At 45.9% G+C, this 12,906-nt stretch overlaps 1 protein-coding gene across 1 annotated transcript in view; it reads left to right on the plus strand.

The window, feature by feature from the left end:
- Positions 1-12,906, plus strand: part of MTHFD1L (methylenetetrahydrofolate dehydrogenase (NADP+ dependent) 1 like) — a 185,927-nt gene that overhangs the window by 51,502 nt on the left and 121,519 nt on the right. The window contains exons 13-17 of the mRNA XM_049653057.1: positions 370-416; positions 3,690-3,797; positions 4,667-4,741; positions 5,549-5,651; positions 8,939-9,015. Of these exons, the coding sequence (XP_049509014.1) occupies positions 370-416; positions 3,690-3,797; positions 4,667-4,741; positions 5,549-5,651; positions 8,939-9,015 (410 nt within the window). The remainder of the gene's footprint in view (positions 1-369; positions 417-3,689; positions 3,798-4,666; positions 4,742-5,548; positions 5,652-8,938; positions 9,016-12,906) is intronic.

Here is a 12,906-nt window from a genome sequence, read left to right on the forward strand (position 1 = left end):
TGAGCGGTTTTTTTGATATTCAAAGCATGTGCAGGTGAAATGACACAGAGCCACATAGATCTAGTAACATGAATAAAATAATCTCATGTTGGCTCTAATGAGATTTGCTGTATTGTTTTTACTTTTTTTTTTTTTTTTGTTTAACCAGGAAACTCAAGTCCTTAAATTGTATTGTTGGGTGAAGTGGGAACTTTTTCCCCTTTTGTTCTGCTTTGATGGACAGTCGATGTTTTCTTTACTACCTGCTGTTTCATCTTGGGGGTGCGTGCCTTCCTGCCGGGTTTGGGGAGCTGTGTCCCCGGGGCTCTGTTCATCCTGTGTAGCTATACTTGCTGAATGATTTCAAACGGCGTCTGTTCTGTTGTTCAGGAGGGGCCGCGGGCGGCGGATATGCCCAGGTCATCCCCATGGAGGAGGTAAGATCTCAGCGAAACATATGTCATGTGTCACTGTTTCTCCTTCCTGCAGCCTTTTTTCTGTGCCCCATCAACACAGGCCCACAGTCCTTTATCAGTCCAAAGGCCTAAAGATTCTGAAAACCAAAAACGTTTGCATCACTTACAGTGGCAAAACCTGACGTTGAGTGTTATGGGCTGTTTATGTCTATGCCACTTGATGTAAATATTCACATATTTTGCTGCAAGAAATACTGGTTTTGATTAATGGATACGGACTTAGACCCTGCTTTGGATGTTTTAGTAAAACATTATAGGTATATCGCACTCTTTCCACATTTCCAAAAATTCTGAATCCCAAACCCACGTGGCTCCATTCTGCATAAGAGGGTGGAGACCTATCCCCATCGATCATCAGTTATCGTGCCCAATTCAGGAGGACTTGGACTCCTCACTTGGGCAGAGGGAGACTCGAAAATCAAATAGTTCCAAAGAAAAATGGGCACAGAAGGTCAAAGGTGACCATTCTTATTTCTCCAAGAACCCCTGCCCCCGCATAACCACCCCCTCGTCCCCTGAATCTGACTGTGACTGGGTCTCATCACTTCTACTCTCTGCATTGGCCTCTTAGTTCTGGTCCTGAGAAATCTTCTAAAACCCAAGTCTGAGCCAACTGCTTTCCTGTTCAGTGTATTTCAGTTCTTTTTTTTTTTATTTTAATTTTTTTTTTTTCAACGTTTTTTATTTATTTTTGGGACAGAGAGAGACAGAGCATGAACGGACGAGGGGCAGAGAGAGAGGGAGACACAGAATCGGAAACAGGCTCCAGGCTCCGAGCCATCAGCCCAGAGCCTGACGCGGGGCTCGAACTCACGGACCGCGAGATCGTGACCTGGCTGAAGTCGGACGCTTAACCGACTGCGCCATCCAGGCGCCCCATATTTCAGTTCTTACTCCATCACGCCTGTGCGGTGTGGCATGGCAGGTCCCCGTGTGCTGGTCCTGCTGTCCCTTCCAGCCTTGCTGTCTCCTGTCCCCACAGGCTGGCCTCCCTCTCACCCACCCCACCAGACTCCCTGCAGACTCTTGATCCCAAGCCTCGAGCGTTCTTCCTTTCCTGTTCTGCCCTCCCTGCCCAGCCTGTCCATCTCTAGGTTCCGTCTCCCCCCTCACATCCCTTCATGCTGTTTCCCTCATCCGGTTGGTTGGCTGTGCTGATTTAGAGGGCACGGGCCCCAGCGCTGAGCACAGCGCTCAGCACTGGGGGCTCGCTAGGAAATGTTCGTTGATTTCGATGAACGAATTCGGAAGGGTGTTTGCCTATGGAGGCCTGAGGGTCAGGAAAGCTAAAGGGAGAATATGGACACTCTTCAAGTAGTGGGGGTGGGCTGAGAGAGAATAGTGTAAGAGAACAGTGCTGGAAAAAATAGCCCCAAGCCTCACATCTGAAGGGGGATGAGTAACATTCACAAGGAAGAACCAGAGCCAAGAGGCCAGGTTGGGGACAGCGTACAAGGAACATGCCCAGGGGAATGGCTCAGGAATTCCTGTGCAAATACTCAAAGGGCATCGGTGTCCTGCTGTCATATGGCATCAGCTGCGTGGCTCAGACGTGGGGCGAACTTAAGGCATATGATGGTTTCAGCTGCCTTATGATCGTTCAGTAGGCCAAAAACAATCAGGCAGTTTGTTCCTTGAATTCGAAGACCTTCCGTATCTCCTTCATCTCTCTATCCCCAGCTCTGAGCACAATGCCCGACCCTCAGACCGTGTTTGTTGACTGAGTGCATGAATAGACAACTCGTACCGACAGAAACTTAGGAAATAATCATGGGAAAATGTTTGAATAAATTCCAGATGGGTTGAAGAATGGAAAGTGAAAATACTGAGTCTTGAAGGGTGAGAGGGAGCCAGGGTTGTGCAGAATGGGGGGGAGAGTGTGACCTGCTTGGGGGACAGTACGGGGGCGGGGAGGGGTCTTTGGGGAACCGGAGGCCACCAGCGTGTTGTCAGGGGCCAGTGGGGATAGAGGAAGTGAAATACAGAAATGGGCACAGGGCCAGCTCTTTCAGGCTTTGAATTTCATGGCCTAGATCTTGTTTGAATATCGCGGTCTGCCATTGAGGGGATTTTGACACAGTAATAACATGATGTAAATTGAGTTTTATGAAAATCGCTCTGGACTCTGTGCGGAGAACACACTGCTAGGAGTTCAGAGTGGATGCGAGGGGTGCAGTAAGGAAGCCCGGGGGAGAGGCGGTGGCGTGGGCCAGGGAGGTGGCAGTGAGGATGGGAAAAGCATGGCAACGATGTAAGCCGTGTTTGCTGAGTTTGCAGAATTCGATGTGGGGCGTGAGAAAAGGGGGGACATCAGGGAGCGTGAGCTGAGCAACTCTTGAGTCATTGATTGAAGCGGATCACGGGGGCAATCATGGCCGCGAGGCTGCAACTGTGGTGGTGAAGGGGGTGGTGGTCAGAAAAAGAAGAGAGGCCTGTCTGGGGCCTGGGAACAGTGTTCCCAGTGGATACCGAACAGGCATCAGGAAGGACAAACATGAGCCAATGGTAACATGGGGAAAGGATTCAATGCAAACATCAGCAAAGAGCTGTTGACTAATCGTTGATTGTTTATTTTCACTAATAATCAAATTAGTCTACATTAAAACTACTAGCAATTATTTTACTTGTCAAATTGACAGCTGGATTTTTTTTTTTAAATAGTCATAATACTGGGGCGCCTGGGTGGCTCAGTCGGTTGAGCGGCCGACTTCAGCTCAGGTCACGATCTCGCGGTCCGTGAATTCGAGCCCCGCGTCGGGCTCTGGGCTGATGGCTCAGAGCCTGGAGCCTGCTTCCGATTCTGTGTCTCCCTCTCTCTCTCTGCCCCTCCCCCGTTCATGCTCTGTCTCTCTCTGTCTCAAAAATAAATAAAACGTTAAAAAAAAAAAATTAAAAAAATAAAAATAAAAAATAAATAGTAATAATACTAAATTTTACCAGTGAGGGATTGAAACACGCTTTTATACATTACTGGGAGGCAGATGTTGGTAACACTTTCCTGGAAGGGAGGTAAAAATACGAAGTGCCTTAGAGGGCGCCTGGGTGGCTCAGTCCGAAAAGCATCCGACTTCGGCTCAGGTTATGATCTCACAGCTTTTTTATTTAAGTTGTTTTACAGACTTAGCTCATTATAAGGCTGTGTAATTCGTGCAATATTTTATTTGTTCAGGAAGTCCTTGAATACTGCCACGGCTGTTTGAGACAAGTAGAAAGAGGTTTTCATTTCTTTTATAGTTCAACCTTCACTTGACCGGGGACATCCACGCCATCACTGCTGCCAATAACCTGCTGGCCGCCGCTATTGACACAAGGATTTTGCATGAAAACACTCAAACAGACAAGGTGAGGAAGTTTTCTCGTTGGCCTTTTTGGGCCTCTTGTCCTGGGATTTCTGGATTCTTGAGGAGTTCATGGGAAAACTTTGTGGGGCCAATAAACTGAAATTGTATTAACAATTTCGTGAGTTCTATATATCCTTATTTCTTGGGGAGAGGATCCCTACTTGGGTCAGATTCTCAAATGAGTTTATGACCACTGCCAAGCCGTTGGGTGAATTATGTTAGTTGTAATTTTAAGGCAAGTATTCTTTGAGATGGGACTTCAGTTTTGAAGGTAATCGGTAGACCAGTTCTCTTCCTTCTGTCCAAAGGTCAATCTCCAGTCTGTACTAAGGCGATTGGAAAGATAGCTTTTTGACTGTAATGTTACATGCAGCCATTCTAGATGTACCGTGAATGAGATTAGACCTCCTTGTTGGGAGTTCAGGTGCATGCAGCTGAGGTAAACACACACCTGACAGGGATAGAGCACTAGGTGCTACTTCCTCATGGGCGTGGACCGTGGATAAACGTGGGACTTTCTGGCATGTTTACAAGGATCTTGACTTCCTCCCAATTAAAGTAACTCCCTTGTGCGTTTTTGAAGCCAAGTACAGATAAATATTAATTTGCTGGTTGTAAGGCTGTAGAGATCAAGAAATATATATTTATGCAACATTTTTGCAATGTGCATGATTTCAGATCTAGTCAGATTTATTGAAATGATAGAAGTTAAGGCTACATTGTTTATATCAGCCAAGAATTTTAATAGGGTCTCTAATCTAAACAATTTGGTTATAAATGTAATGAGCTTTGTCATATCCTGTGAATTATCCAAGTTCCTAGCTGGCCCTTACACTTTTGTGGGGCTTTATTTTTGTTTTGTGTTTTTAGGCGCTGTATAATCGACTCGTTCCTTTAGTGAATGGTGTTCGAGAGTTTTCAAGCATTCAACTTGCTCGGCTGAAAGTAAGTTTCCAGTTGGTGGCTCTTCAACAAGAAAATGTCCTAGAAACAAATCAGAAAAATTGTCCAAGCCAGCAATTTTGAACTTGATTTGGGTTTTCAGACACTCTTTGGGGCGTTAAACTCTAGAGACAGAGCAATATAACAGAGAGAGAATAGAAGGAGAAGCCTGAGACACGGCTACACCAAAGGGCAAGCGGACAGATTAGTTCCCCTTTGAAGGTCTCTGTTCCTTCGGCCGTAAACCGGGAGGACTGCTTTGTAGGTGTGGAGCACCGTAGTCAACTGACAGATCAAATTTCCAAGAGTCCTTCTCTTATATTCTTGGATTTCTAGGAAATAAGTTCTGGCTTCTGTAAATGTATCTCTATCAGTTTTTGTTGCAGCAAGATGCTGCGGTCGTGCGAGTGGAAGTAATCTTAACTCTTATCCGTCTTATCATTTATTTCCTGGTGCTATTTGCTGCTGTCCTGGGAATCCCATGGATTCCCCCTTGCTCTATTCAGAGACTAAAAGCTAACTTGTGGTATAAGTTACAGGCATTGGTTGGTAATAATCGATTTTAAAAATTCACCCCCTTGGGGTGCCTGGGTGACTTAGTCGGTTAAGCATCCGACTTCGGCTCAGGCCATGATCTCGCAGTGAGTCCAAGCCCCACGTCAGGCTCTGTGCTGACAGCTCCCTTGAGATCACGCCCTGAGCTGAAATCTAGAGCTGGACACTTAATTGACTGAGCCACCCAGGTGCCCCTACGTTTTGCCTTCTATTCCTTCCAAAGTTGATCACGTCGTTTTTCGTCTTCATCATTAGAAACTGGGAATAAATAAGACTGATCCAAGTACGCTGACGGAGGAGGAAATGAGTAAATTCGCCCGTCTCAACATCGAGCCCTCCACCATCACGTGGCAGCGAGGTTCGTGCCGTTTGTGGGGTCGGGGATGAGGTCTGCTCCAGCTGAGGCTCGTAACCCACTTCCACGAGCACGTGGTTTCCTTTCCTCCCCTTGTCCTCCCAGCTCGTGTTCTGGGATCCCTCTGTTTGTCCCAAGCCCTCTTACTTCCCCATCGTCACCCTCGCCTTCTGTTCAGGAGGAAGCGTCATGCTCCTTCATGACTGGCTCTACCCCATCCGCTCCCCCTAACACATGGCCAAGGAAAATTTCCTCGTTTTTCTCCTCTGTGGTAGTACCGGGTGATGATCCCCAAGGTGTCTCGGAAGGGTGAGTTGGTCCGTATTCCCGGTCCTGCTGTGTGTTCTTCTCAGACCTGCCCGCTCACTTTCCTCATTCCTTCCCACTTCCAGAACATTTTTATCAGATGCCTGATCGATCGCAAGCGCCTTTTAATAAACGTGCTTGCGTCAACTTCTTTCTCCCAGTTCAGTAGGCTCATAGTGTAGAGTAGTTCTGTCCCTTCCTGACTCAGAAGCCCCCGTGGTGTGTGATAAAATCCTGTTTGGGTACAATTGCCATCACGCCGCTCGGCCTGAAGCACTATCACAGTGTGGCCCCATACGCTTTTGCTCCCTGTCTGCTTTCGAGACAGCCTCTTCCTTCTGCCCGTCCTTGGCCGGCCATCCCCAACCCATCTCCTTGCCTAGACCCTTCCCAAAGCTTCTCTTCTGGGAATCCATTCAGCCAGTTCATTAACAGTGTCGTGTTTTCCCACAAACCGTGAGGTGGAGAGAAAAAGACCAGAAACTGAGTCTTGGCTTCACCATTTATGAGCCGTGCAACCATTAGCAAATGACTTCCTCGGTTTTCTTCTCTGTAAAATGGAGTAATAATACCGGCGTCTGCCTTGCGCGGCTCCACTGCAGAATGAGAGTGGTTTGCAAACCCTACAGCACCACCCAAAAGTAATCCATAGGGAATGGTTGTGTGATGTAGCTTTCTGTGTCTTTGTCTCCCAAACTAAAGGAGAGTAACATCGTTTCGGAAATTCAAAAAAATTTTTATTAATAAAACCAATAACATGATCAAGATTTCGGAGATGTCTGGAAAGAAAGAAACATCTTGCCATGCTAATAACAATACTGTTCAGGTTTTTTGTGCATCTGGATTTTGTGTATAACTCTAACTTAGGTGTGTAGGTTTTAGATCCTACTGTCTTATTTATTTGAGTTTACTTATTTATTTTGAGAGAGAGAATGTGCATGCATGCGTGCGGTGGGGGTGGGGCAGAGGGGCGGAGAGAGAGGGCGAAAGAGAATCCCAAGTAGTGTCCGTGCTGTCAGGATGGAGCCCCGCTTGGGGCTCGATCTCATGAATCGTGAGATCATGACCTGGGCCAAAACCGAGAGTCGGACACTTAACCACCTGAGCCACCTGGGTGCCCCCTCCCACCAGCTTCATTTGTATCGTAAGTAGCATGTTCCATTTAGTTAGCTCTTTGTTGTAATGGTAATTTTAAATGGACCTAGGATATTCCTTTGTAGATGAACCATAATTTATTATTTAACAGACCAACAGCAGTTTTAATAATGGATATGAATATTATCAACATTTTATTGGGAAGCCTGATAACTTTTTTTTTAATAATGGAAGTGACGACTTTAAAAAATTATTCCAGATAAATACTAGAATTATATTATTGTTCCTGGCACTAAAGTGAAGAAAATATTATCGATATAGGTAAGCCACCTGGGTTGAAGGAGTCTAGAATGACATTTGCTGAGTAGTTTGACTCTTATTCTCATGAATTAATATAAAAAAAATGGAACTCTTTATCAAATGACTTGGGGACATTTTATATAGCGTTTTGTTTTGTTTTGTTTTGTTTTGTTTTTTTATAAGGCAATATAGGATTTGACCTAGAAATAGCACAACCCTGGTGATGAGCTTAGGTCCTCATATGATTTGAGAACTAGAGAGGGACACTCAGGGACCACACGGGGCTGAACACTCTTTGCAGACTATATGAACGTCGCGGATTTCATGGCCAGCCCTTCCCTTTGCGCTCACCATAAGAAGTGTAAGTGGTAGGTCTTTGATCCTGTGCCTCACATCAGAGGCTTATAGGCCTCATTGCCTGGCAACAGGACCGGACCAGAGCCAACAGGCTATTCCAGAAACAATTAACATCAACAGAAGCAGCAGTAAGCATCGAGCCACTTTGTGGTTCCTAGAGCAGCGGGAGCCCTTGCCTCTCTGATCATCGTCCCCCACGCCAACCTCACCTGGGGCCTACAATCTTCCCTTCTCCCTGTCTCGTTGGTTCGTCCATCTCCTGGCCATTAGACCAAGGTCCTGCGCGCCTCAGTTATCCACAGTGAAGCAACATCAGCTTGTTGGTTCCCGACGCTGTCCCAACAGCCTCGCAGGGAATCGTGACGGTTGTTCTGCCGAAGGCAAAATAGTGGCCCTGCGCCTTGTACCACCCAGAACGGGAGCCAACTGTTGGTGGTGCTAGAATTATATTATAAGTAAGTTAGGCACCCTCTGGATGTTCTTCAAGACCTACTACGGTAGTGCTAAAGGGACCCTTCGGACCCACACTCGCTCGTACCCTCCTCTTCTCCCCTGTGCCCGTAAAAGCCCCCGATCCCCCGATCAGAGATTGATGTCTTGTTCATCTTTGCATCCCGGGACGGCACCTGGCACAAAACTGGCCGAGTAAATATTCCTGGAGTGAATAAATGGGTTTCTCATTCCACCTTTAGTTCTATATTATTTAGAGGCCAGGAATCCTCAGGATTCCTTTCTGGTCTCTGTCTTGTGTGTCGGTTTTTAATCTTCACGTTTCCTAACGTGCTGCGGTGCGCGTGGGTGCGCAAATATGTGTTCAGGTCCCTGCTTCGGGTTCGGTTGCTTGTATCCCTAGGAGTGCAGTTGCTGGGTCACAGGGTGGGTCAGCGCTTAACCCTTTCAGAGACTTAATTGGCCGCTTCTGGTGATGTCGGTTTCGGTGTAAAATGTGGCCACTTCAGAAATGCTTTTCCTTTACTGGCTGGTCGAAAACTGGCACCCCACCCTCACCAACCCCCTGACACACTCTATCACGCCATCTCTGTTTTCTTCTGAAGGCGCTTACCACCGGCTGGTATTTTCTGGTTTACCCGATCCTTCCCTGTGTCTACCCACCGGGAGGTCAAGCTGTCTCTTGCTCCCCGCTGCTCCCTTGGCACTCACAATAGCTCCAGACACACACGGGGCAGCCAGTCCCTCCTTGTTGATTGAATATGCTTTTTTTTCTTTTTCAGTATTGGACACAAATGACCGATTTCTACGAAAAATGACGATCGGGCAGGCGCACACAGAGAAGGGGTATTCCCGGCAGGTACGTGGCGTTTCTCCGCGGGACCGGCTCTGTTCTTCCTAGGTTGGTTTACACTGACCCAGAAGCTGGTTCTCTGCTTTTCTCTTCTCGGTCCGCCGCCTGCTGTGGCCTGGGGGGTTCTCATCCTTTCAAGGCGTTGCTTCCTCAGCAGGACCCGGAGAGAATCAGGAGATGGAAAGGCCCCCGGTATTTTCTTACCAGCCTTTTTCTGTGTCATTGTAGTTGTTTATCATCCCGGGAAGAGCCACTCAGGGTGTCCCTTGAAGATAAATTTTTACATATTTTGCGGCAAATCTGCCAAATTAATGCGACATCCGCATAACAACTGACGAAAAGAAAATCCCAAACACATGACTCAAGTTTCGGAAACCAAAGGATAAACACCTTCGTTATTTGGTTTCATAGCCTGAAGTGTTTTTGAGGACAGTGTCTTACTGCCCAAGTGCAGAAGGTGTTGAAGGTGAATTACGATGTTTATCTTCATTTTATTAGATCTCCAGTGTGGAGAGGGATGCTTGGGGAACACGAAATCGTTCTGCAATTTCTCAGGCCCGGCAAGCCTTTTTCGTTTTTTGTGTGGGGTTTTGTTTTTTTGCATATAATAAACTTTATATTTTAAGATGGTGTTAGATTTATGGCCTTTACATTGTCAGATTTTTATTAGGGAAAAAATAATCACTTTTACTGCAGTATTCAGCTGTCATACTTAATAGTCTTTTGGGCCGTTTGAAATATTTTGAATTAAATAGCTAATATGCGGATTGAATCAAGACCGGCTAAGCCCGTGCACCTTCCCCCCTCCACCCCCCAGACTCTTCTGCATCCTGGAACCCACACACATGAACCGATTTCCAACATGCTGGAAAACCAGAACCAGTGCCATATAATTTCAGGAAACTTCTGAAAGATAGGAAGACATTCATTCATTCATGTTCATGTATGTATATACACATAAAGAACGGAAGCTAGCAAGATTACACCGACCTCTGACATGAATTACTTCTGTAAAGAGGGTTGAGAATGAGGGGCGCAGTAAGGAAGTCCTCTCACGTTTCCTCTGTGTACTTCTGTACTATAACCAGTACTGGAGAGATGGGAGGTTAACCATGGCTGTGGTTTGAACGCCTTGTATCTTTAGCTCGTTACACACGTTTACGCATCTCTCTGGTTTGCAAATGGGAAAAGCAGGCATATAATGTCCAGTTACTTGCTCAAGGTTATATCTCATTGCTTTATGCATACATATTTTTAAATCAAAAGGGATTACATTTAAGAGCTTTAACTGGGTTTTTTTAAGCCATAAGTTTCTATTGATATATTTTTATGTTAATAAAGGTAGATCTATATTATCATTTTGGAATGGCTGTGTGATATCTCACCTTGTGGACGTAGTGTAATCAGTTCAGCCAGTTCCCTGTTAATGGCCACGTAGGGTGTTTACGATGTCGGGCTGTCATAAGCTGTAGGAACATACACACATATTTGTGTGCCTTGTCTGATGACGTCCTTAGGACAGACTCCCAGATCTGTAACTGGAGAGTCCAAGAAGAAGCAGATTTCCCATGATGATACACATTTCTATCCACGTTACCTTCCGGAAAAGCCGTGTTGATTCAACTACTTCCAATATTGCATATTGTTCTTTGTTTGAATTTGTGAAAAACAATAAAAATCTCTTCATACAATTTTGGAATACTTTATTTGCAAAACGGAAATGAGCATAGGTACTGCATTCAGCCGATACAATGAATAAGAATAGTATTTAAATTGGGGTGTCTAGGTGGCTCAGGCAGTTAAGCGTCGCACTTTGGCCCAGGTCATGATCTCACAGTTGGTGAGTTTGAGACCCGCATCAGGCTGTGCCCTGACAGCGCAGAGACTGCTTGGGATTCTCTCTCTTCTCTCTCTCTCTCTCTCTCTCTCTCTTGCCCTCCCCTACTTGTGCTTTCACTCTCTCTCTCAAAATAAACTTTTTTTTTTTAAGTATTTATTTTTTATATTTATTTTAAAAATTTTTTAATGTTTCTTTATTTTTGAGAGAAAGGGAGACAGCGAGCAGGGAGGGGGAGAGAAAGAGGAAGACACAGAATCCGAAGCGGGCTCCAGGCTCTGAGCTGTCAGCACAGAGCCCGACACGGGGCTGGAACCCGCGAACCATGAGATCGTGACCTGAGCCAAAGTTGGTTGCTTCACTGACTGAGCCACCGACTCATCTCAAAAAGAGAATATTTAAATTGACCCAATTCCAGTGGCTGAATTTTGAGGAGGAAGGCATGTTCTTTGTTTCTCTTTTAGTTCATTTTTAACGTTCTTCAAGGCGCAAAACCTTAAAATTATAATGATTACAAACAAAGAGCTTATATGTTATAAATTCTTATTATTACATAGTTAATGTTATAAGAGTATCTCTAGTCTTATGGTTTATAAAGAAAGCCTCAGAATTTTCAGGCGTGTTTTATATGCACTGTTTATAATGGAATGGTGGTATAGAGAATCCTGAGTATGATACAGTGAAAAGTCACTGATTGGGTTGGGTTATATTGGATTATATATAGTTTGGATAGGGTTATATTGAAAATGTGATAATTGGGACGCCTGGGTGGCTCAGTCGGTTGGGCGTCCGACTTCAGCTCGGGTCATGATCTCGCGGTCTGTGCGTTCGAGCCCTGCGTCGGGCTCTCTGCTGACAGCTCAGAGCCTGGAGCCTGTTTCCGATTCTGTGTCTCCCTCTCTCTCTGACCCTCTCCCGTTCATGCTCTGTCTCTCTCTGTCTCAAAAATAAATAAACATTAAAAAAAAAAAAGTGATAATTGAACATATTTGTGTTTGACTTTCAGGTACTATTTTTTCAGTACCTCAGTGACTAATGAAATCTCAATCTGGAAGTATCCAGAAAGTTCCTTATTTCCCTTCATTTCCTTTCTTGTCAGTGAAGGAAATGGACAATAAAATGTCTCATAGGGTGACCCCGCCAGGGCACAGCCATTTTCTCCTTGTGTAAACTTGAATTTGTCCGGCTCACATGGCCCCTCAGGCAGAAGAGAATTCAGGCGGAGTCTAATGAAGTCATTTTTGTCCAGTAGGTTGGACTATAAAGAGGAGGAAGGCGCGTTCCTTGTTTCTCTTTTAGTTCCCGTTGGCCTATGTCCAGCCTGGATTGAGATCCAGAAGAGGGACTAGGAAAGCCCAGGAACATTTCACAGAAACTAGCTGCTGTCCAGCGTTCGTTGCTAGGTGGTTCAAGGTCTGATGTGGCCAAGCCCTTGTGAGCAGCTGAAAATTGACTGTGTCACCTTTTGACTTGGTGTCCACACTGCTGTGTGAAGCTCTAACTCTGGAAAACTGGCCTCAGAACCATCTTGCGCTGTCTGCCCCTCAGCTCTTTGCTGGACAAATGCCACCCCCTTGACACACCAATGAATGACAGTGGAGGCGGTCGGCAGGTATTTATTTAGCAAATATGTATTGACTGCCCACTGGGTTTCGCACCCAGTCCTCCATGCTGCAGACCCAGGAGTAAAGCCTCCCCAGGGCTCTTGCCTTCATGGCACTACTTCCCGAAGTGGAGAGACAGCCATCAGACAGACAGCCACGTTAATCATTGATTACAAATCTGAGACATGCTACAAAAGCAGACCACACGGTGCCATGGGCGGGAACAGCAGGGGCCTAGCTAGGCTGAGTCCTACTCAGCAGAACAAATCAAAGAACAGTTGTGGCCACAGTAGGGAGCCCACCCTAGGGAGCACCAAGCACAAGACTGTACATGTTTCTAGACACTCCAATTACTTGTGAATGGAAGATGGGCCCATTGAGGATAGACCCCCAGAAATATTGGCCCATTGAGGATAGACCCCCAGGAAGATGGGCCCGTTGAGGATAGACCCCCAG

Source organism: Panthera uncia, assembly GCF_023721935.1.
Source record: "Panthera uncia isolate 11264 chromosome B2 unlocalized genomic scaffold, Puncia_PCG_1.0 HiC_scaffold_24, whole genome shotgun sequence".
Classification (NCBI taxonomy): Eukaryota; Metazoa; Chordata; class Mammalia; order Carnivora; family Felidae; genus Panthera; species Panthera uncia.